Here is a 23,669-nt window from a genome sequence, read left to right as displayed (position 1 = left end):
ATAAAGGCTTCCGCCTTTTGTAGAAATAAAGCTGCAGCCGCTCACCACCTAATTCTGTGTGGCTTGGTGTTATTTGGGTAATTTTTATGTGCAGGGTACTTATCCCATTTGCACAGCGAGTAGTAGCTCTATATAAGGACAACTTTTTTTTCTCTGCATTGCTAATATCCATTTACTTGCAACAACTACACCTTGAAATGTCATAATGCCCTTGTTCTTTCATTGGGACTTTGAAATCCTGATAATGGAAGAACAACATACTGTGATACCATGTAGAAAATCCCTCTCATTGAGGACTATTGTTCCCACACAATGTTTATCAGAATAATCTACCTCTACAATGTTAATCTGACCCAGAAAAACTGCTCAGAAGTTTAATAGAAATCAATGCCTTGTTTAAAGGTCACTTTGTTGAAAATCAATAGTAAGGGCATAGCATGATCTTTGTAAGGTTTGTGGCATGTGAGCTGATTCCTTATTTGATGCAAAGCCTTTTCTGTATGAAGTGGTGGGAAGGTAAATCATTGCATTCACAATTATGGATATGGGATCTGTTATCCAGAAAGCTCCAAGTCATCACCCTTAGTCTCTATTATAAACAAATAATTCTTTTTTTGAAGAATGATTTCCTTTTTCTCTGTAATAATAAACAGTAGCTTGTACTTGATCCCAACTAAGCTTCATGAATCCATATTGGTGGCAAAATGATCCTATTGGTTTTTTTAATGTTTAAATGAAATTAGCAGACTTAAAGAACAGTGATCCAAATTATGGAAAGATCCTTCACCTGGAAAATCTCAGGTTCTAAGCTTTCAGGATAATAGATCCTATACCTGTATATCAATCAGTTATATGATCACTGCGCCAATGCTTCACACATTTATGTAAAAATGTGAGATTCATCTTAGAATTAACTATTTCTATGATGCAGAAAATGATACCTTGAGATGATCTGAAATGTTCAAGTTGCTCTTTTTTTGTAGATGTAAATGTTTATTCTTCACTCTCTGTCATGAAGTTTAAAATTCTGGTTGCAAGACCAGTGATATCTGGCCACTAGTAGAAAGCACATTGATTTTTTTTCTGTTTCTACTTCCTGTTTATATTTCTTTTTTGTTAACTGGAGTCTCTTACAGCAAACAGCTCAAAGTAAGGCATTATATAAAATAAATATAAAATATTGTTTTGTTTCTTTTTTTTTTTTCTTTTGTAGACCCTCTACTTCCGCATGTGCAGTTAGTCTTAAGGATTGGTCAGTTGCCAAAAGTTAGCATACAGAAAGCTGATCAACATTCACCCTACAGGTAAGATATTTTTTTCTTTTCTTTATTTTCTTTATTTGCCTCTTGAGCCTTTTATAACTCTATTGAATTTTCATATTGGACAAATCTGCTGTAGAAAAGCAAGGAGTGGACATGAAATCATATATGCGAGTCCTGGGACCTTGGTGAAATATCTCATTTTCTGGCGGGCTGTGCCAGAAAGGTACTCCATGTGCAAGCTGGGGGCACAGATAGTTCCGGACCTCAATACAGAGATGGGCACATGCACCTTCACTTTAGACCCACAGTCTGGCACAATGCAGGGTGCTCTGCTTTTAACAGAAGGAAGTAAGGAGTAGAAGGTGCCAGCCCTGTAACTTAGATTTTGAAGTGGCATAACCTATACTTTGTATACCTTACCTTGTTTTTAGGTAAGTGTCATTTACAGTACTGAGAAATAACAGGATAGGTAGAAATGTACTGCAGTAGATATAAAATATACAGGATAGGAATTGTTTGGCCTTTTTGATTGACACATAGATGAATATAGAGCATGCTTGTTCATTCAAAAACAATAACAGTTTGACTTTTGCTTGTTTCTCTTTATTTCCAGTTCCTACCAGGTGTTTGTGAAACATTTAGACCCCCTGTGTTCCTTCACTTGTGAATCTCTGGAAGCAGTGACATACTTTCACAATGTTTCCAAGACCCGTGTATACATCACAGCAGAGTTTTCTTCAAGTGATATTCCTGAGGATCTCGAGTTCTCACTAGGGGACAGGCTGTACTATGGAGAATTCTACAATGGCCCTTTAATGCAAGAGAAAGACTACTGTGTCATCCTGAGAATCATCAGTAAGGAGAATAAGGTAAGTTGAATGTGATTTAAACCAATCGTAACATTTTTTTCCAATATTTCGCCATTGATTTTAAAGGTTTAAAGGTTGTCTTTCCTACCAATGTTCTTCAGGGGTTGCCGTTATTTTATTTTATTTTAATAATGATGTGTATTCCTTCATTTGACAAACAGGCCAACTTAAATGTTGATAGTTTCTTACAGTTTCTTAACATTCATGTATGCATACCGTGCAGAATTTACATTTTAATTGTTATTGCAAGGTGTCATAGGATCTCTGCCAATGAGATTCTGGTGAATACCAGAGGGGCTGTTGCAAGATGCTGGATCTCTTCACAACGCAATGCGCCTCAAACTTCGGCACCAAATAACACCTCCTTCCCCCAGATTTAGTGGGAAAGTATCTGGCATAGAAAAGATTTATTTGCTATATAGGCATCCAAGGGCTGCCCCCTAAAGCTGCCTCCCTAGGCACAGACCCTCAAGTATACAAAGGCAAGATAACCAATGTTGTGAGATTTCAAGGTAAATGCTTACCAATAAATGTGGTGGGTCAGGGTGCACTTGCCCTAGACCTTCAGCAGAGGGAATGTGCACAGGAAAACATCATGCAAGCTGGCACATACCACATGTAGTGTAGGAGGGGTAGACGGTCATGTCACAGGGACTTGATATAGGTTTTTTTGGGCTTCTGGTACTTCATATGACAGGGCCTATTTTGAATCTCAGTCCTGACCTGCTGGCACGTGACAACTTGTTTACCATTTGCAAAATTCCAATTAAAATAGTAAGACCAATTAAATTCCAAGGTACAGTGTAGGCAGTATGGAGGGCAGAGAAAGACTCATTATTCAACAAGTTCAGGTATATATATATATATATATATATATATATATATATATATATATATATATATATATATATATATATATATATATATATATATATATATATATATATATATATATATATATATATATATAAAAACCTGCACAGTCTTGTATGGAATGCAACTTGTCTGACAGTGTTTGTAACCCTTGCTGTCTTTCACCTGTTTGTCAGCTTCTTTACTAATGGAATGTACAAAAAATGTTCAATGACTAGTTCAGCATTGTTTATCTGGGTCCTAGTGCTGAGCTATGAAAGCAGGATGAACGTCTGAAACTTTCCTACTCGCTTTGTCCGTTCACATAATATGGCTAGTCTTCAAGTGCAGAGGCTGGACAAAACAGAAGAACTCACTGACAGCACTACTCACTGAACTATAGGCAGACTAGAGTAACTGTGGCGGTGGATTTCTGCATATAGTCAATATAGGTCATAGAAATGTAAAAATATAAGTATATCTTTCAATGCTAGGTATATTTTAAAGTTGAAGTCTACATTTAGTACAATATAGATAGTGGTATGCTAGGACAATTTGCACTTGGTCTTTAATTTTTGGTGGTTTATTTTATTATTAATAATTATTTTTGTTGTACAACTGTCAGGCGTGGAATTACCGTAATACCTATTTTATTGCTAGGGTTTAATTATCCTAGCAACCAGGAAAAATGTGTAGGATAAATAGTAGAGGGACATATAAACACTTACAGCATTACTGAAGAACACACTTTGTGAATTTGAAAAAGTATAGAACATAAGGTTATTTAGGGAAGGAATGTTACAAACACTTTAATGACATTTCTAGATTTATGCTGAACCACTAAAACCCCTCTCCCCCCAATACCCTACCTACCCCCATCCCCCCCACTGAGCTACAAAAGACCATGTTGTTTAAATTCATAAAACAATACAGCACAAAGAAAAACAAGCAGATAATGTACTGTAAAGCAATCTTTATTCATTGTATGAACATACAACTGCACAGTACATACTGTCAAATGCTGTGAAAGAAAACCTAATAAATACAAAGAAAAAAAGCTAAATACCGTATATACTCGAGTATAAGCCGACCCGAGTATAAGCCGAAGTACCTAATTTTACCTACGAAAACTGGGAAAACTAATTGACTCTGGTATAAGCCTAGACACAACTACAGCCCTGTCTCCCAGCAGCGCACATTCCTCCAAAGCGACCCCCCCAGTGATCAACCGGACTTCTTTGCAAAGTTGATGGTGACAGAGAATTGCCAAACGGATTACTGTGTGCATTGTCCCACTGTCCCACTACCATGTGCAGAGGGTGCTGTGTGGTATTGCCATCACTGTTAATCTTTCGTATAACCAACAGAGGGCGCTGTGTGATATTGCAGTCACTGTTAATCCTTCATATAACCAACAGAGGGTGCTGTGTGATATTGCAGTCACTGTTATTCTTTCATATAACCAACAGAGGGTGCTGTGTAATATTGCAGTCACTGTTAATCTTTCATATAACCAACAGAGGGCACTGTGTGATATTGCAGTCACTGTTATTCTTTCATATAACCAACAGATGGCGCTGTGTGATATTGCAGTCACTGTTATTCTTTCATAAAACCAACAGAGGGCGCACTGTTATTCTTTCATATAACCAACAGATGGCGCTGTGTGATATTGCAGTCTCTCCCCAAGTGAACTGTTGGTATAGGAATGATTAAAAGTGACTATCTCAGCTACTGCCCGCTGAAGCCGAGGTAGACGTTTCAGCACATTTTGGATGCTGAAAAACTCGGTTTATACTCGAGTATATACGGTAACTCAAAAACTACAAATAATAAAACATGAAAACCAATTGCAAATTGTCTTAGAATATCACTCTCTACATCATACTAAGGGGGAAATTTACTAAAGGGCGAAGTGGCTAACGCTGGCGAAAATTCACCAGTGTGACGTCATTTCGGCACTTTGCCGCTTTACTAACGGTAGCTGGCGTAAATTCGCTGGCGTAATTTCGCCAAGGAGATAGACTCTGGCGCAACTTCGCACTCTAACGCCAGACGAATTTTTGGTCTAGCTAAAGAGCGTTACTACGCAAATTCACTAACTTTTTGATTTTACTGACCATTACCTCTATTGCCAGACTTGCCTTCACCACCTCAGACCAGGCAAAGTGCAATAGACTAGATAGAAGTTCCTCAAAAAAAAGTTGAAAATTTTTCTAAGTCTCAAAAAACGCTGGTGTTTTTTACTATTTAAAGGGTGATAGACTGAAAAAGATTGTAAATTTTTTTTTGGAGTACCCTCCGTCCCCCCTACATTTGCTAACATATGGCACCTAAACTATACTGTGAGCACATGTGTAGGGCATTATAACAACTTTATATAATTTTATTAAGGTTCCCTGGCCTTGTGTAGTGTAATGTATTTGCTGCAGCATATACAGCCATTGTACTTTAACTGCACGCCATATGCTGTGCGCAACTTCGGATCTTCGTGAATTAGCGTTGTCCAGGCAAATTTATGCCTGGCGATGTGTTGCGATGTGCGCGAATTCAACACTGGCAAATATAGCTGGTTAGTGAATTTGCCCCTAAGAGTTAACTCAAAGGTGAACAAACCCTTTAAGGGGGGGTCACATGGGACATAACTGTTTTACCCAGTTTTTATTTTTACACTGAACAATGGTTTAATAAAAATAATTTAAACATGAAATTAACCCATTAGGATTGTTTTGCCACCAGTATGGATTCATGCATACCATCCAGTACAACACACATTTTTTTTTATTATTACTGAGAAAAAATAAATCATTTTTCAAAATTAGAATTCTTTGCTTAAAATTGACTGGGCATTTCTTATGCTAAAATGCAAACATACTAACTTTATACTTTGCAAACAGCTGTTATTATCACTTACTTTTTAATCTTCTACTTAATGGTGTTTTATCATTAATATTGCCTCTTCTGAGCACATCTTGCTCAATGGTTAAAGTTGCTTTCAGTAAACATTTTAGGCTCATTAAATATTAATGATTAGTGGCGAGACAAAGTCCCCTAGGGAATGTGGCTTTTACATTTGCAGAAGAAACAAGGGCACAGATGTGATTCTTTTCTGGGCAGGTAAATATTTGGGTGCAGCCCCCTTGCACGTGCAAGTGTGGATGTTATTATTATTATTTATTATAAACATGTATTAGACTTCAACCCAAGCATCTACAATTCTGAATTATTGCAGCTGTGTGTAATTTGTTAAAAATATAAGAAAAATGGAGTGTGTTTTAATTAATTGAATAACAACTTTATCTTTACTGGCATCTGATTCTGATAAATGTGCATCCCAGTGAAAGAGTTGCATCCTGTGCTAAACCTAAAAGGCTTTGAATCACAGATGGAAAATGCCCTGTACTGTATCTGTGCAACAGTGCAGCTTGAATTGAAGCTCATTGGTGTAGATTCTCATTAGCTAGTCCTTCTAGGCTAGCACTAGCATATAGAAGACGTGATGTTTGCTGAAGGTTTCCTTCTTGTCTTATAATCAATACACTTTAGGGGTATCATCTTTTAACCAATGCCAGTTTTATTGGTCACATATAATGGATACATGGGAATTCTCTTCTAACTGCTAATATTATGCAAGGGGTAAAGATATTCCCAGACAATTTGCAATTGGTCTTCATTTCTGTGGGTTTTTTTTAAATTACTTATCTTTTTGATCAACAGCTCTGGGATTTTAGCAACTCTCTGCTTGCTAAAAACAGTCTGTTGGAAAATCAGACTGAAAGATTAACAGGAGAGATCGAAAATGTTTGTAAAAAAAAACTAGACTCCTCCTTGTATTTTAACCAAAATATATAACAGTGTAACCCCATGAATTGATCAAGTGAATGTCATTGATTAAAATGTCCCTTGCATGTGATTTCCTTATGATACTAACTCATCTGAGATTGGTGCCAAAATGTACAGTAGCTTGGTCATGTAACAGTGATCACACTTGTCCATATGATGTTTTTGAAGTAAGTTAAATGTCTGCCAATCAATATAAGAACTAGATATGTTGTTTCTGTCCTTCTAGATCCACCATACGAGTATCTTAAAATCAAGAGCACTTTTCACAGCTCTCCATATAAGATAGACTGTAAACCCCAATATCCTCTGGAAGGAACAACATGAGTATAGGGTAGAGAGTGACATAGAGACAGCACTGAAACAGGTACCGATAAAGTCTTGTGAAACTAAAAAATTAATTGTAATTCTTGCCAATTGAGTTCCATCTCAGCATAAATAGGCAGGTTTGGTTACTTGTGTTTTTGAACCCTATCCCACAATAATCCGCAAACAGGGTCGCTCCTGCTGCCATGAGGGTCTTCATCCTTCCCTTCCGCAATTTACATTACTTCCGGTGCATGAGCAGTTGTAACGAACCTGGAAGATTACTCCAACTGCACATGCGCCAATACATCGCTCACTTTAGAAAGATTACCGAATCGCTGAAGATGGTGCCTGTGAGCTCCGCTGCGCTCACTCTGCATGTGCAGGTCAGCATTTCTAGAGGGGACACAAATCAGGGGTAACACTGTGCAGGGGGAGGCAGGGAGGGGGCCAGCGGGGACTTTTGGCTAAAGGTGGGTTTAGTGCAGAGAGCACAATAGACACTAAAGTTGTAATCATGGAGTTGGCTTAGGTGATAGTAGCCCCAGAATGCTTGGTATATCTGGCTTTGCTTTATCCTGGTACAGGTATGGGACCTGTTATTCAGAATGCTCGGGACCTGGGGTTTTCCAGATAAGGAATCTTTCTGTAATGTGAATCTCCATACATTGAGTCTACTAGAAAATCATTTAAACATGTATAAACCCAATAGGATTGCTTTGCTTCCAAAAAGGATTATATATATATATATATATATATATATATATATATATATATATATATACACATACAAGGTACTATTTTATTATTACATAGAAAGGATATATATTTTAAAAATTTTAATTATTTGATTAATAGGAGATGGTCTTCCCATAATTCGTAGCTATCTGGATAACGAGTGTCCGGATAACAGATCCTATACCTGTACTTTTTTTATGTCTCACACTTACATTCAGAACTACAGAAGGGTTGGAGGTAACCAGAAGAAGTAAATGTCCAGCACTCCACCACCACCATTGCCCCCTAGACACATGCCTCTTCTGCCTACCCCTAGTTCTGACTCTGCTCTACTTACTGTCTCCGAGTGACCTCATCACGTCCCTTTGGCTTCTCCTCCCACATTTATGCCGATAACACACTGGGGCTCATTTACACCTGGGCAGTAACTCATGGCAACCAATAAAAGTTTTGGTTTTATTGTTTGACCAGCAGTTGGAAAAAAATGCCATTAACTGATTGGCTGCTATGGGTTACTGCCCAAATGCAAATTTTCCCAGTCTTTACAACTGAGCCCCTCTGACACTTAACACTAGTATTCACGTTAACATTTTCATTAGTTTCCCTCTGCTACAACACCCCCATGTCTTATGCACTTCCCCACCCTTTTTTGTTTCTGTATGCTCTTCCTCCTCTTCCCACTGTGTTTTGGAATGTATAGTGCTTGTATATATATTTAAATGTATTTAAATGTATTATTTTAATTGTTTAATTTATATTAACTGTACACCGGTTTGTATTTATGCCTTGTAAAGTACTGAATAAACCTGTAAAAAATGTTTGTATGTGGTTCACACTATTGGTTAATTAGCCTAACAGAACACTCACCTATTTTCAACTAAATGTAAATACCTCCTTTTACTCTAAAACAAGTGGAGCACTTGAAATAAAAATTGAATAAAGTTTTAAGGCTCAAGAGCAGAGAAACCCTGAAACTGCCCGTACTGCTTCCCACTGAAATTGCCTGACAGGTGGAAGAAATGTACTATATTTGACTAATGTGCATTTTATGGATCAAAAAGCCTGTACATTCTGTGTCGGGCAGTTTCTATGGGAAGCGTCACAACCAGTTTCAGGAGAAACTGACTCGTATGACATTAGCTAAGCTCCTACCTATTTTAGAAAAAAAAGATGAAAAAAGAGAGAAAAATAATCTTTGCCAGGACAGTCCTGCTAAGCAGGTTGCAAAATGTGTTTGTATATAAATGGGTGGGTTTGGGCTGGGTAGATGGGGACAAAAATAGGATTCTGTAGCAATGTCCTGGGATTTGCTGAACTAAAGCAGGGGGGCTAGAAATTGTTCATTGTGGTTGGCTGCACGTACATTTGAGTTTCAACACAAAGAGGGAGAACAATCCTAGGTAGGGTTTTAGGCAATTATCATTTGCATGTGTCATAAGAATAGGAAGTAACCTCAGGTTTTATTAGAGACATGTCTTAATATGCCTCTATGGGAACTGTAATCTGTAGCAGCTCCACATGTGAGGCTGTGCTTAAATACACATGAATGCTGCTCTTATTATACTTGCTCCCAAATACACTTCATGCAGTATTGTTTAGTTGCACTAAGCACCATTGTATCTGCCCTGCCTCTTCTGCTGAAAAGTGCACAATCTGATCTTATTGATGCTGTTGAACCCTAGCACTACTACTACTACCATCCTGGATTATTCTGGAATTATGGGAAAAAGCACTGCTTTATAGGTAACCACTCAAAAAATACATTACTATTATATTATGTAAAAAAAAGATAAAATAGGTTTACAGTATATTATATAAAAAAAGATAAAATAGATTTACAGTATATAATATAAAAAAAGATATAATAGGTTTACATTATATTAAAAAAAGAAAAAATATTCCATTATATTGGGTGGGTTTAATATGAAAATAAATGGATTAAGCAAACAGGCAAATATCAACCATTTTGTTAACAATTCTGTGTTAATAATTTGACAATTTAAGCTTTTTTTTGCTTGTTATTGTGTGAAAAACCTTGTACTCATGTGCCTTTCTTTTCTCTTCTACATGCAGGTACCAGCGTGTATATTTGTAGCAGAAATTAAAGGTGAGCACCATAAGGCCCAGTGAGCAGGCAATGGGCCACATTCATTTCAGTGAGAAAAAGGTATCTCCTCATGGACAAGGTTCAATATGAGGAGAAAAAAAAAATCAGTTCAGTTCCAGTTTTTTCCCCATTGACTTAGAGTTTTCACTTGTCTGTTATTTATATTTAGCTCACTTTGGGCCAGATCTTATTCAGAGAAAAAAGGTTTATCATGTGAAAATTCATGGATGAAATTCAATTTGAGATGCAATTCAATACATAAAAATGTTTCTCTTAATTTATCACGTGAAAACTCTATCAAAGGGAGACTGTCATGGGAAAAAACATTTTTTTTCAAAATGAATCAGTTAATAGTGCTGCTCCAGCAGAATTCTGCACTGAAATCCATTTCACAAAAGAGCAAACAGATTTTTTTATATTCAATTTTTAAATTTGACATGGGGCTAGACATATTGTCAATTTCCCAGCTGCCCCAAGTCATGTAACTTGTGCTCTGATAAACTTCAATCACTCTTTACTGCTGTACTGCAAGTTGGAGTGATATCACCCCCTCCCTTTCCTTCCCCAGGAGCCAAACAACAGAACAATGGGAAGGTAACCAGATAACAGCTCCCTAACACAAGATAACAGCTGCCTGGTAGATCTAAGAACAGCACTTAATAGTAAAAACCCATGTCCCACTGAGACACATTCAGTTACATTGAGAAGGAAAAACAGCAGCCTGCCAGAAAGCATTTCTCTCCTGAAGTGCAGGCACAAGTCACATGACCAGGGGCAGCTGGGAAATTGACAAAATGTCTAGCCCCATGTCAGATTTCAAAATGGAATATAAAAAAATCAGTTTGCTCTTTTGAGAAATGGATTTCAGTGCAGAATTCTGCTAGAGCAGCACTATTAACCGATTCATTTTGAAAAAGATTTTTTTTCCCATGACAGTATCCCTTTAAGTAAAAAAAAATGAACTTACTGTATGCAAAAGGGCCATGTGAAAAAAGAGTTTGCTGCATTTCACAGAGAGACTTAGAAGGAAATGTTTGAGTCAGCACACACTCCTCAAGCTTCTAGGTACACTCTGCAGTAGTGGCCACAATCCACTAAGTACAACAAATTCCACAATGGACAGCACAGTTTTCAAGAATAAAAAGCCTTTATTGCTTCATGGCTACGACCAAAGATACAGTAACGTTTCCAGCCACATCCTGGCTCTTTGACAAAGATCCAGGATGTGGCACAAAACGTTACTGCATCTTTGGTCGTAGCCATGAAGCAATAAAGGCTTTTTATTCTTGAAAACGGTGCTGTCCATTGTGGAATTTGTTGTACTTAGTGGATTGTGGCCACTACTGTAACGTGCACCTCGAAAACGGAGGACTGTGTGCTGACTGTATTTAATAAATTACAGACTTTAATTTACTAAATACAGAAGCAATTACGTCAACTCTTCCAAAACTTGTAGCAATGAATTACGGTAATTAGTTCATTTTTAAAAGATTAAGGGAAAACAAGAAACTAGATCTTTTCATTCTCTATAAACATGGACGATGATGGTGGTGACTATATGAAGTCTGTAAACACAGTAGTGAACAGTGAATAGAATTCATACTGGATATTCCCTTTCCTTTATTCCCAGATTCTTAATGGAATCATAGTTCTACTTACTTTCCAAGCTTGTTAATATTTGAACATATAAACAAGCAATGATGGTTCTTTGTTGTAGCCAGAAATGCCTGCGGGGTTCAAACTCAATCAAACTATTATGTATTATTCAGGCAATAAAGTGATCATGCTGACCGAGGAGATACAATTACAGTTGCATCCCACAGCGTCTTTGCAGTAAAATTAAGTGGATAATGGTTGTTGATTTTGCTGAGCATATCTAATTCTCCGATGACTCTTCAGATACATAAAACAATCTTTTGTAAACCATTTGGTGCCAAATGCTAAATCTGAGTCTTGTGCAGTAGCTTTCTGCCAATTGTGGTTCTCTGCTATCAGTTAGGCCCCTCATACTAGAGGTCTGACTATCATTCGGCTTTACAGAGCGTTGCCTTTTATAATGGTTTGACACTTTTTGTATGTATTTATCTTTAAATTGTCTCCTTTATTTCAGGTTATACACCTCTAAGGAATCATATGAATATAGTCTTACCAGGATCCGTTGCATTTGTGTGTTTCATTGTATTTCTTTCTTACTCAGCAGCATGGTATGTATATTACATCTATATACAGTATTTTAAGGCAATACAGTATGTAGGGCTTGTACCAACATGGGCTCAGATTTCCCCTTGTTATCATTTTATGCTTCCTCAATGTTCCAGGCTGTACTCAGCTTTCTCTTTTGGCCTTTTCAGCCAGTATGATACCCACTTGCTTTTGTCTTGTGAAGAGGGAAATAACAGCACAAACATAGGAGAGGTTTTTACCATTTTTGCTAAAGAACAAATCTAATTACTTCTGTTAACTCCTTAAAATACAATCAAGATCCTAATACAACACCAAGTGAACATGCAGAGTCTGTTTAAACAGTAACAGCTATGTGTAAGGATTGTTTTCATGAATTTATCTAGCAGTTAATCTCTTTTTTTGGGGGGGGGTTAAATCACAACTCTGCGCTATGTTGTGCCTATGCTTTCCTTTGAGTATTACAATCTTTTTCACTAGACAAAGAAAAAAACAGTTATATGTGGTCCTCACTTAGCTCCAGCTAGAGCAATAGTGGTTTGTAAACTTGGACCCCTTCATATACTGCTGAGCTTCTAAAACCCAGGATGAAAGCACAAGTATCCTATGTTTGCATGAAACAGTGAATTTCCCAAATACGATACCAAATAATATTGTACCATAGTATATCTGAGGGGAAGCAAGGAGGATGTATGACTCTTATATTTATATTTATAAATACATTTTGCAAAGGACCAGCACACTGTTTTTTCAAATGTCCAAAGTGTTTTTATTTTTCACATCACAGTGCCTCCAATATATATATATATATATATATATATATATATATATATATATATATATATATATATATATATATATATATATATATATATATATATATATATATATATACAGTTGTATACTGTAGGTGCACTCAACATACAGAGTCTGCAACCTGGGTGCTAAGTGAAAAATGCAAAGCAAAAGGTAAAGACTGACACACTCAGGGTTTGTATATTATGCAAAAAAGGAGAGTTTATTTGACGTTTCGGTCATAAAGCAGGACCTTTTGTCAGGAATAGCAAACAAACCTTTAAGGTCCTGGTTTAAGACCGAAACGTTGAATAAACTCTCCTTTTTTTCATAATATACAAACCCTGATTGTGCCAGTCTTTACCTTTTGCTTTACATTTTTCATGTTTAAAGAATAAAGATTCTCTTGGCAATTGCATTTCAATCATGGACAGGTCTAATTAAAAAAAAGAATCTATCTACAGAGTAGCATATACAAATGCAGCATCCTAGCTAATTATTTCTTTTGCACACTGGAGCCAGCTGAAAAGCAAAGTGTTGGCTGGAGCCTGCAAGGCCACTGCTGAAATGCAAATAACTGCTAAAGGTATCTAAGCAAAGGGTAACAAGTTATTTTCAAGACTCTGTACACACTTCACTAATCATGATTATTCTCAGTGCAGTGCATGAAATACTTTAAGAACTATACAATTCTGCATGCTTTGCTATATATGGTGCTGAGAATGTCATGTTAGAATTTGACTATACTTTGTTCTACTCAGTTCATTCTTATCCATATAAACATGTATGAGTGTTGCTTTATTTTTTTAAATTTTATTTAAATATTGGAAATGCTAAATTCCATTTTCATGTAAACAATTATAGAACAATTGTTAACTTTTTTTAATATAACCACTTCTAAAATATCCATATAAATGGTGTTTATCAATGTCATCAGTTATAATCAGTGATACAAAAAAAAGCCCTCTTCTTTAAAAAACAAAAAGGGGATTGTTTGTCCATATATTGCAATATATTTAAGCTGGCCAACTACATCAAAGTTATCCCTGGTCTGGCCAGTCCTACACTCACTGTCATCTGATTTATTAAGAATTGCAGCAAACCTAAAAGGTACTAACAGCCAGCTAGATTTTGAAAAACAATATGTTGGCTCTCTAAAAATACATGGTAATAATAAACTCCTGCCGTGTGAGATAATGTTAATCTTACTACTATAGTGTGTTACAGGAGTTATGGTTAAACTTGCTCGCTTTATAAAAATATTATATTTGGCCTACATGCTCTGTGCACCCCTGGGTAGGATAACGTTTTATGGCAGTACCTTAAGCTCTTTTCCAAGGTGCAGTCTCCTTGGATTGGACATTTGAAATCAGGATGGACTTATTAATGGACAATATTGGACTTAATGGACATTATGGGGCAGATTTATCAAGGGTCGAATTTCGAAGTGAAAAAAACCTCGAAATTCGGCCATCGAATAGGCTAGTTTGACATTCAAAGTCGAATTCGAAGGATTTTTAAGATCGTACGATCAATTCAAACGATTTAATCGTACAATCATACGATTTTACAAAAAAATCCTTCGACTTCTCAAAACTTAGACAAATACTGGCTATAGGTTCTAGGAGGTCCCCATAGGCTAACATAGCAATTCGGCAGGTTTAAGGTGGTGAAGTGTCGAAGTTTTTTAAAGAGACAGTACTTCGATTATCAAATGGTTGAATAGTCAAAGCCTTTTCACTTAGAATCGAAGTCGAATTTGGCCTATTCGATGGTCGAAGTACCCAAAAATTACTTTGAAATTCAAAGTTTTTGAATTCGAAAATTCACTTCGAATTCACTTCAACCCTTAGTAAATGTGACCCTCTGTATGAAAACGGTCTTTGTATTTGTACACTGTCACATTTAGGGGCCCATTTACTAAGGGTCGAAGTGAATTTTCGAATTCAAAAACTTCGAATTTCAAAGTAATTTTTGGGTACTTTCGACCACTGAATAGGCCAAAATTCGATTGGAATTGAAAAAACTTCACAAATTCGACCATTTGAAAATCAAAGTACTGTCTCTTTAAAAAACTTTGACACTTCGCCACCTTAAGCCTGCCGAATTGCTGTTTAGCCTATGGGGGACCTCCTAGAACCCTTCTGAGTCTTTGGCTAAGTTTTTAGAAGTCAAAGTTTTTTTTTTGTACGATCCTTTGAATCGTACGTTTCAAAGGATTAAATCGTTCAGTAGAACGATTTTTACTTAGTTCAAAAACGCCCGTTTTCGATCGAAAATATACTTCGCCTATCGAAGTATCAAATTCGATGGTCGAATTTCAATGTTTTTTAACTTCGAAATTCAACCCATAGTAAATGTGCCCCTAAGAGTTCAAGTGGTGGGGGGGAGGTTTCTGTTCCACAAAAAGGTATTTAATCCCACAATGCCTTACAATGTGTACACTTGATAAATTTCAAAACTCAATTTGAATGTTTTAAAAAAAATCTCCTGCCCCCCCCCCGCAGCTGCAGGGTCTGCTTTCTCTGTAGTTACTCCCCTGGTTAGTAGCCTACCTGAGATATGAGTACACAGACACTAGACTCTACAATATGGCTCTTGAATAATATCTTTTATTTCATTCATTGAAAATTCTACTGTTAAATTACTAATTTTAGCAAAAAAGGAAAAGTTGTGAATTTTCAAACCATTTGGAAGGGATGCAATGAGGCTGTGACCACAAAATTCATACAGACAAAACAAGAGGTCATCTCCAGCTCATTATCAATATATACAGGACACTTTCTGGTCTTGCCCCCAAAATACAGCTTTTTTGAGACGGTATAGCTGACTTACTAACTATACTAACGACCCACTCCTTGCCTACAGATCCCCTTACTTATCTTCTTGGATGAGTGAATTATCACAAGTAGAGTAATGTAGATGGGTTTTACAAATGGGAGCATCTCAAAATCCCAGTCTGAGCCCCCCCATGCACACTTGCTCACTCACTTACTTACTTGCAGCAGCAAGGGGTAAGCATCTAGCAAATCCACAACTGTCCAAGCCTTCCTCTACCCCAGGTTCTGCTATATGTTAGTTATGCTACAGCACCTCAGCGTTAAGTGACCCTCACTTAGCCTGCAGCTTTGTACACCATTTTGCAATATGTGTTTAGATATAAGTTGTGTCCAACATCTCTTTGCAAAACCCATGGTATAAATATGATGTTGGCCCTTCTTTTGCTGCTCTAGCATCTTCTGGGAATCATTTCAACTTAACGATTAAATTTGCTTCTATTTAGCCGTAAGATTTCAAACTGATTTTGGTGATCAGGCCTGGTCCACAGTTATTTCAGTTCATCCACAAGTGTTTAGTAGTGTTTAGGTGAGGTCTTTGTGTATGCCAGCCGCCAAGTTTTTCCACCACCATCTCAGCAAATCAATTCTTTATGGAGTTTTGTAGTTTGTACATCGTTTTGAAATAAGAAAAGGTTTTCCCAAAACTATTGCAGCAAAGCAGAAAGCACATAGCATGTCACTGCACATTGCACTGTTAAGGTTTGCTTTCACTGGGCCCAGGGACCCAAGCCCAAACTATGCCCCAGATCTTTATTCCTCCTCCACTATCACAATCAACTTTTGGCATTCAGATGGGCAGTGTTCTTCTGTCATCTGCCAAACCAAGATTTTTCCAGCAGACTACCACATGTTGAAACACAATTTAGGTGTATGGATACTTGTATGGTATGGGGCCTGCTATCAAGAATACTCTGGACCTGAGGTTTTCCGGATAAGGGATCTTTCTGTAATTAGAATCACCATACTTTAAGTCTACTAAAAATCATTTAAATCTCCTCCCCAACACTCATCAGTTGGCTCAATCTAATCAGAGCGCATCTCCCACTGATACAAATTACTTATATGGCAAGAGGGTGCCCGCATAAATATGATATGGTTTGGGGTGCGTGGGTGGAAGCTATAAACTAATACCATCTTGCCGCTCCCCTGAGATTAAGAAGGGAAACCAACCCACCTTCCCAAGATCCAACTGCTAGACAACATCAGGTGTAGACTGCTAATATCTAATTAACTCAGATGTATCGGAGATATATTGGAAATAAGAATGCAATAAGTTGTTGAACCAATGTTGTATTGTCTAATGTTGTTTTTACGTTTATAAATGCATAAATAAAAACCTTTTAATAAAAAAATAATTTAGATATTAAATAACCCCAATAGGATTAATTATGTTTAGTTGGAATTAAGTACAAGGTGCATGTACTGTTTTAATATTACAGAGAAAAGAAAATTATTTTTGAAAATGTGACCTATTTCAATAAAATGGAGTCTATAGGAGATGGCCTTCTCGTAACTTGGAGCTTTCTGAAAAACGGGTTTCCAGATAACTGATACGATGCCTATATATACACATCAGTGTTGTCCAATCTGGGCTCCTCCTCCTATTGTTCTACTGCAAATTTCTGCAACCCATCAATGAATCAATTTAATCTATGAATGATAAACCCAATTTCTATTTGTATGGAAAATTATATCATATGTGTTGCACTTGCCTTTGAATGCACACATGTACTGTATACACATACATGCTGTTACAAACATTTGCACACAAGCACATGCATGCCTACATTCATGTATTCAGGATGAATACATCATTTTATTACTATTTCCAGGTGCTGTAAGAGGAGGTGAAAAAGGATCATTTATATATGGACACTGTAAAACTGTAAGTATTACCCAGTAATAGTATGTATAACAGAAATAGGCACACAGGCTGATTGAGCTGGTGATTTACACAAGGTTCATATCCATATCTTTGCCTTAGTTGGCCACATGAGTGGTGGACCAGATTGGGCTTATCCAGTCCTTTGGTCCCAGGCCCTGGAGTTTAAAAAGTTGAAAACAGAGATGCCTTGATTAATGGTAATTAACTGTTGTGAATAATACAAAATATAAAACAGTTACATTTGTTGAATTTATATCTAAAAGATATCCAGTACAAATACTATCCTAGCCAGGTTTTAGCAAGGAGTATTTTTTCTGACTTATCTGCAGAAAATATCATCAGTATAGCCATTTACTACTTTCTCATTCATTCTGTACAGTGGTAAGTCAAGCATTCAAGGTTATTTTTTTATCAGTGGTTGCATTAGAAATCGACATTAGTCGACATTAGTGTAATATCACACTATTTGCTCTTTTCTGACTATGCCAAACAGAATGAACGCTCGCTTGCTTATCTTCATGAACACACAACAGGTGCCGTAGTGGGCGAGAGCCTGACAAATCACAGCCTCAGTAATTTGAAAGTTATGATTTTTGTAGGACTTAAAATGTTCAACATGCTCACTGGTATATAAAAAATATTTACATGACATGACTGCCTTTATCAATATTGCCTTCAATAATGCCACTAGAAAATGGATATTGACATTATAAACACAATCATTTTATAATGACCTGTAATAACTATTGCAAAATGTCACCCTGACAAACAATACGATATTGTGTCCTCTGTCACTGTTTCCCAGTCTTTTATCACAATGCATTAGTGAGAACACAAGTTAGCTTGTGAAATTTAAAGAATGTATTTAGCTAATCTCTTGCAGCAGAGTGATAAAAAAAAAGACACTGATTAAACAACCCCTTTTATAACACTTTTTTATATAGTTGTATTTTTCAAAGGAAATGCTCATTACTAGGAGTGTAACATTATTCTTCTTGTAACATTTTCCCTTTTAACTAGAAGTGAACAAAAGTATCTTTATGTGTAGACATTAATACTGGGCAGATCTAGGGGCACATTTACTTAGCTCGAGTGAAGGAATACTTCGAATTTCGAATGTTTTTTTGGCTACTTCGACCATCGAATGGGCTACTTCGACCTTCGACTTCGAAACGAACAATTCGAACTAAAAATCGTTCGACTATTCGACCATTCGATAGTCAAAGTACTGTCTCTTTAAGAAAAAACTTCCACCCCCTAGTTCACCACCTAAAAGCTACCGAAGTCAATGTTAGCCTATGGGGAAGGTTCCCATTGGCTTGGCTATCTTTTTTTGGTCAAAGAAAAATCGTTCGATCAATGGATTAAAATCCTTTGAATCCTTCGATTCGAAGGATTTAATCGTTCGATCGAACGAATAGCGCTAAATCCTTCGACTTCGAAGTCCCTCGATATTTGACCTTAAGTAAATTGGCCCCCTAGAGTTAGAAAACTATACATACATAGTATGACTTTGCTTCTTGAGTAAAACTATAGCATTGACAGGACTGAGAGATGCTCTCTTCAAAAATTATTGGAAGGAGATTTCCCTCCATTTATCTTGATTATTTTGCCACAGGAGATGACTTTTTGAGATCAGGTGACATTATCAAAAAATGGCATGTATGAATAAACACAAAAAATGCAGACAAGTGACAATCCCTTGAGCAGAATAGCCTATGGCCTATGTTTATGGACATTTCCAGGCACTTGATAATACATTATTACACTTCCACATTGACACAATACATATAAAAAATAAAATATATAAATACATATATTATCCCTTATTTATTTAAATTAGGTAAAACATAAAGACTGTCTGGTTCTTCAATATAGAATGAAAGGGGTTGTTATCACAGTAAATCATCTTTATCTAATCGACTGGGGAGACATTTATAACGGGCCTCAGATAATAACATTTTGCATTTCCCATAAACATATGCCATCATGCTTCATTACACTCTATAGATCAAGAAGGAAAGGTTAAAACTAAGTAAGCTTTATTAGAAAAGTTTATATAAATGCACAAGTAAACCCTCAAGTAATGCTGCTCTGAGTCCGCATGGGCTTCTGTATCAGACATGGGGACATGGTCTTCTGTATCAGACTTCCTGCCTTCAGCTTAAACCTCCTTGCCCTGGGCGTGAGTATGCTCAGTTTGCTCCTCTCCCCCTTCTCTGCTGTAATCTGAGCCTAGAGCTATAAGTGAGCAGGGAGAGACTCATGCAGGAAGTGATGTAACACCAAGCTAATACTGCAGCTTCTATCCTAAACAAACAGAGAGCTTGTACAGCTTTTTACTCAGGTATGGTAAAACATTCTACAGAATAAATATAACATTCTAGCTTGCACTATTGCAGCTAATCTATTGGCAATAAAATGCCTCCATAGCTTTCCTTCTCTTTAAACACCTGAATTCCAGTTATACTTTCACAAACTCAAATGTACAATATTTATTAAGCACAACATATGAAAGTAAAATGGAAATCTAACAGTCAATGGGAGCTGTCTAAGGCTTTTTCAATGAGTGTTTTTCTAATTTTTTGACCCATTGAAAATGATAAATAGTGAGTTTTTCAAGTTATTTTTCATGATTTTATTTAATATTTTTTTTTATATTTGGATTTTTTTAATTAATAAGCAAACACTGTTTATTTCAAGTAGAAAAAAACACAAACATTGCACATATTAAAATTTTGATAATTAGACTCTCCTTCCTTTAGGGGATTCAACATTGTTTATCTTAAGTTGCAAAACTACATTTTCAGTAAGAGCAGTGATGTTGTGGAATTATCTCCAAGAATCAGAATTTGTTACAGTTTTAGGATAGGGTTGGATGCCATAGAGTTGTTTCCCCCTTCCTCTGGATCAAATAGTACTTGGGTAGGAATTTTCTGAGCAACATGTTGAACATGATGGATTATTTTCAAACTGGGCAGTGTAAGTATTATGATGTACGATGTGGGACATTGCAACAATAAATACCAGTACAATAGTTGAAGCGATCTCTGTTGGAGTTTTTAGGTGATGTCTTTAGAGGAGACATGCTTCATGCATGAAATCTCAAAAAGTATATATTATATAATTATACAATTATAACAATTATATACATCATATTAATGGAAATATTTACCTTTTTTCCTCTAATTTCTTTCTACAGCTGCCTTTGTTGATGTTCCAAAAGCATTCCTCATGGTATTGGAGGTGACAATTATGGTTTTTTTCATGATCATGAGAGTACCAGTGATTCTTACTTCTGCGAGGATGTGATGGTCTCCTTTGTTTTGGTTACAAAGATCATGGACAGCAAAGACTTAATGGACATTGATGTGTAAATAACACTCCATAGAGGATCTTAATAATTTTCTGTTACAAACTAAACTGATGATACAAATATGATGTTGCACTATTTGATTACTGATAACGCTTGCTTTAAGTTGACAATGGGACATGTAGCAGAGTTACGTTTAGGACTGTTTTATGTAATTTAAGAAGTTTTTTTGTCTATATTTATTTCTTATTTCTGTCTAAACTGCATTGTCATTGTTAATTTGCCCCAACATTTCCCCTTTCTGACTGTATAATTATACATTTAATTTGAAAAGTAAACAAATGATGCCCTGTACAATTGTTCATCTACTATATACAGCAAGCTCAAGTATCTGTTCCTGCTGCTCGCAAAGGGGGTATATCCGACTGAACTCTCTGTGTTTTTATTTTATGAAATCACTTTTTGTTTATCAGATTGAGATACTGCTATTGGTTAACAAATAAGGCTTCTTATCTGGTTTCACCGAAACACAAAAAACGACGTCTGTAACCAGTTAAAGGAGCAGTATAACCTCATGTTCAACATGAGTACAATGAATAGGGTGTGCCCAACATACTTTTTGCCTGCTAACATTTCAAGAATACTGAATCTACTCCATGTTTGGTCCTTGCTTGGAAGATAATTAAATTACCAGCATACACCCTTCCATTCCCCCTTTTTTTGTGACTAGTTTGTTGGCAGAAGTCTTTTATTGGGGGGATATGTGCACCAGTAATGTCATTATCCAGATACTTCAGTGTCAGACTGGCCTACCGGGATACCAGGAAAACTCCCGGTGGGCCCAGGTGTCAGTGGGCCCTCCTGCTGCTAAACTTTTGGCCTATATTATGGCCATTCCCCATTTCTATGAGAACAAAGTGGCTAAATAGGTGGAATAATTGATTATAGTATAAAAAAAAACAGACTAGGAGAATAGAGGTTGATTGAGGAGATGAAGAATATTAGTACTGAGAGTGGGCCCCTGGTCTAATGTTTTATGGTGGGCCCCTGGTCTAAGGTTTTTTGGTGGTCTAAGGTTTTTGGGTGGGCCCCTGGTGTCCCAGTCCGACACTGAGGGACTTTGAACAAATTATTTTAATGTAATTGTCTACCTTGCATGGACCAAAAAATGGAGTAGCTTTACTTTGCCATTAATAGCTAGAAAAATTAATAAAAATCATAGATTTTTCCTGATTAAAATAATGGGCAAAAAGTATGTTCATCACAAGCCTTATTCATTGTACTCGTGTTAAACAAGTGGTATACTGCCCCATTATAGAAATATTACTTGCAACATTGCTCAATAAAACTTTCCCCCATTTTCCAGGGCACTACATTAAAATGCAAAATAATCCTGCAATCATCCCACCTGATCTGTATACTTCTGGTTCCATGTTTTTTTGCTCCTGCAAATTGGAGTTAGAAGCATTAAAGTTTTCTAGCACTGAACAAGTAATTCTTTCCTCAATGTTTGGTTACAGTGCAAAGTACTGAAGCCAAAAGGACACAATAATCTCTGCATGTAAGATAATATCAAGATGCCATACATAGTGATTTAATTATAGATGAAAGAGAATTCACTATTGATTACAGTTTTTGATCAGTAGAATTCTCATTATTGAATTGTTTTCAATGTGTAATGAAGTTGCCTTGTAGAGAACTAGAGACAGCTTTATGGTTAGGATTATTGTCCCTTTATGAATAAATAATTCCAGATCAAAATAGCCCTAAAATGATGTTGCAATGTTTACTTACCCCACACATATAAATACTGTACATGCTGTTAGGAACAGAAAGAAGAATGGATAAAAGGGTTTTCTTTGAAATATGCACTTCAGATATTAAATCTTAATCATTGCAGAAGCCAGTATAACCTGTACCATAATTTTTGTTTCACCACATGCATTTCCATGTAACCACATCACTGTACATTGCATTGTTTAACCTCTGCAATATCCCAGCACCACAGACAGATCAAATGGATTACTTTGCTTATAGTGATATACTGTATTGTAACATTATGCACAAACTGCAATTTGATTATCTAAATTAATTAGTGATGGACAAATTTATTCGCCAGGTGCAAATATGCGGCAAATTCCACGTTTCGTCACCGGCGACAATTTAGATGCCGACGACGATTAACAGATGCCCATTGACTTTAATTTGCGTTTCGTAAATTTTTCACCCACTTTGCGAATTTCACAGGAAATTTGCGAATTTCACAGGAAATTTGCGAATTTCACAGGAAATTTGCGAATTTCACAGGAAATTTGCAAATTTCACGGGAAATCTGCAAATTTCATGGCAAAATGGGACAAATTCGCCCATCACTAAAATTCTAAAATCTAATCAATGCTGCATGCCTAAGTAAATCTAGAGATTTCCCAATATAAAAACACTGGAAACAAAGCACTGGAGACAAAGAAGGACTAAAACATTAATGGCCCCACAGCATAAAGGAGGGGTCTACTTTATGATCCCAGAAAGAGTGAGTAACATGAACAACTCACAACCTGCACATTACTATGTGATAAAAACATCAAAAGAACATATTTTGACATATAAAACAGGTTTGTTTTATGTGACATGTTAAAAAACTAAGATCTAAAGCTTTGCAATTTAATTTGCCAGGAGGCATA

The 23,669-nt window shown here is 36.5% G+C and overlaps 1 protein-coding gene across 2 annotated transcripts in view; it reads left to right on the top strand.

Moving 5' to 3' along the window:
* susd1.L (sushi domain containing 1 L homeolog) overlaps positions 1–21,880 on the top strand; it is a 57,776-nt gene extending 35,896 nt beyond the window's left edge. The window contains exons 16-21 of one of the 2 annotated variants that reach the window (XM_018256374.2): positions 1,214–1,304; positions 1,876–2,131; positions 9,941–9,974; positions 12,085–12,178; positions 17,623–17,675; positions 20,878–21,880. In XM_018256374.2, coding sequence (XP_018111863.1) covers positions 1,214–1,304; positions 1,876–2,131; positions 9,941–9,974; positions 12,085–12,178; positions 17,623–17,641 — 494 coding nt within the window. In that variant the 3' untranslated portion in view covers positions 17,642–17,675; positions 20,878–21,880. Of the gene's footprint in view, positions 1–1,213; positions 1,305–1,875; positions 2,132–7,052; positions 7,191–9,940; positions 9,975–12,084; positions 12,179–17,622; positions 17,676–20,877 lie in introns of those variants that run through there. The other variant, XR_005961185.1, reaches the window with a different exon arrangement.
* The last annotated feature ends 1,789 nt before the right edge of the window (positions 21,881–23,669 follow it).

Source organism: Xenopus laevis, chromosome 1L (genome assembly GCF_017654675.1).
Source record: "Xenopus laevis strain J_2021 chromosome 1L, Xenopus_laevis_v10.1, whole genome shotgun sequence".
NCBI lineage: Eukaryota > Metazoa > Chordata > Amphibia > Anura > Pipidae > Xenopus > Xenopus laevis.
Note: the sequence above shows the minus strand (reverse complement) of the source record. Positions and strands in the feature narration are given on the sequence as shown.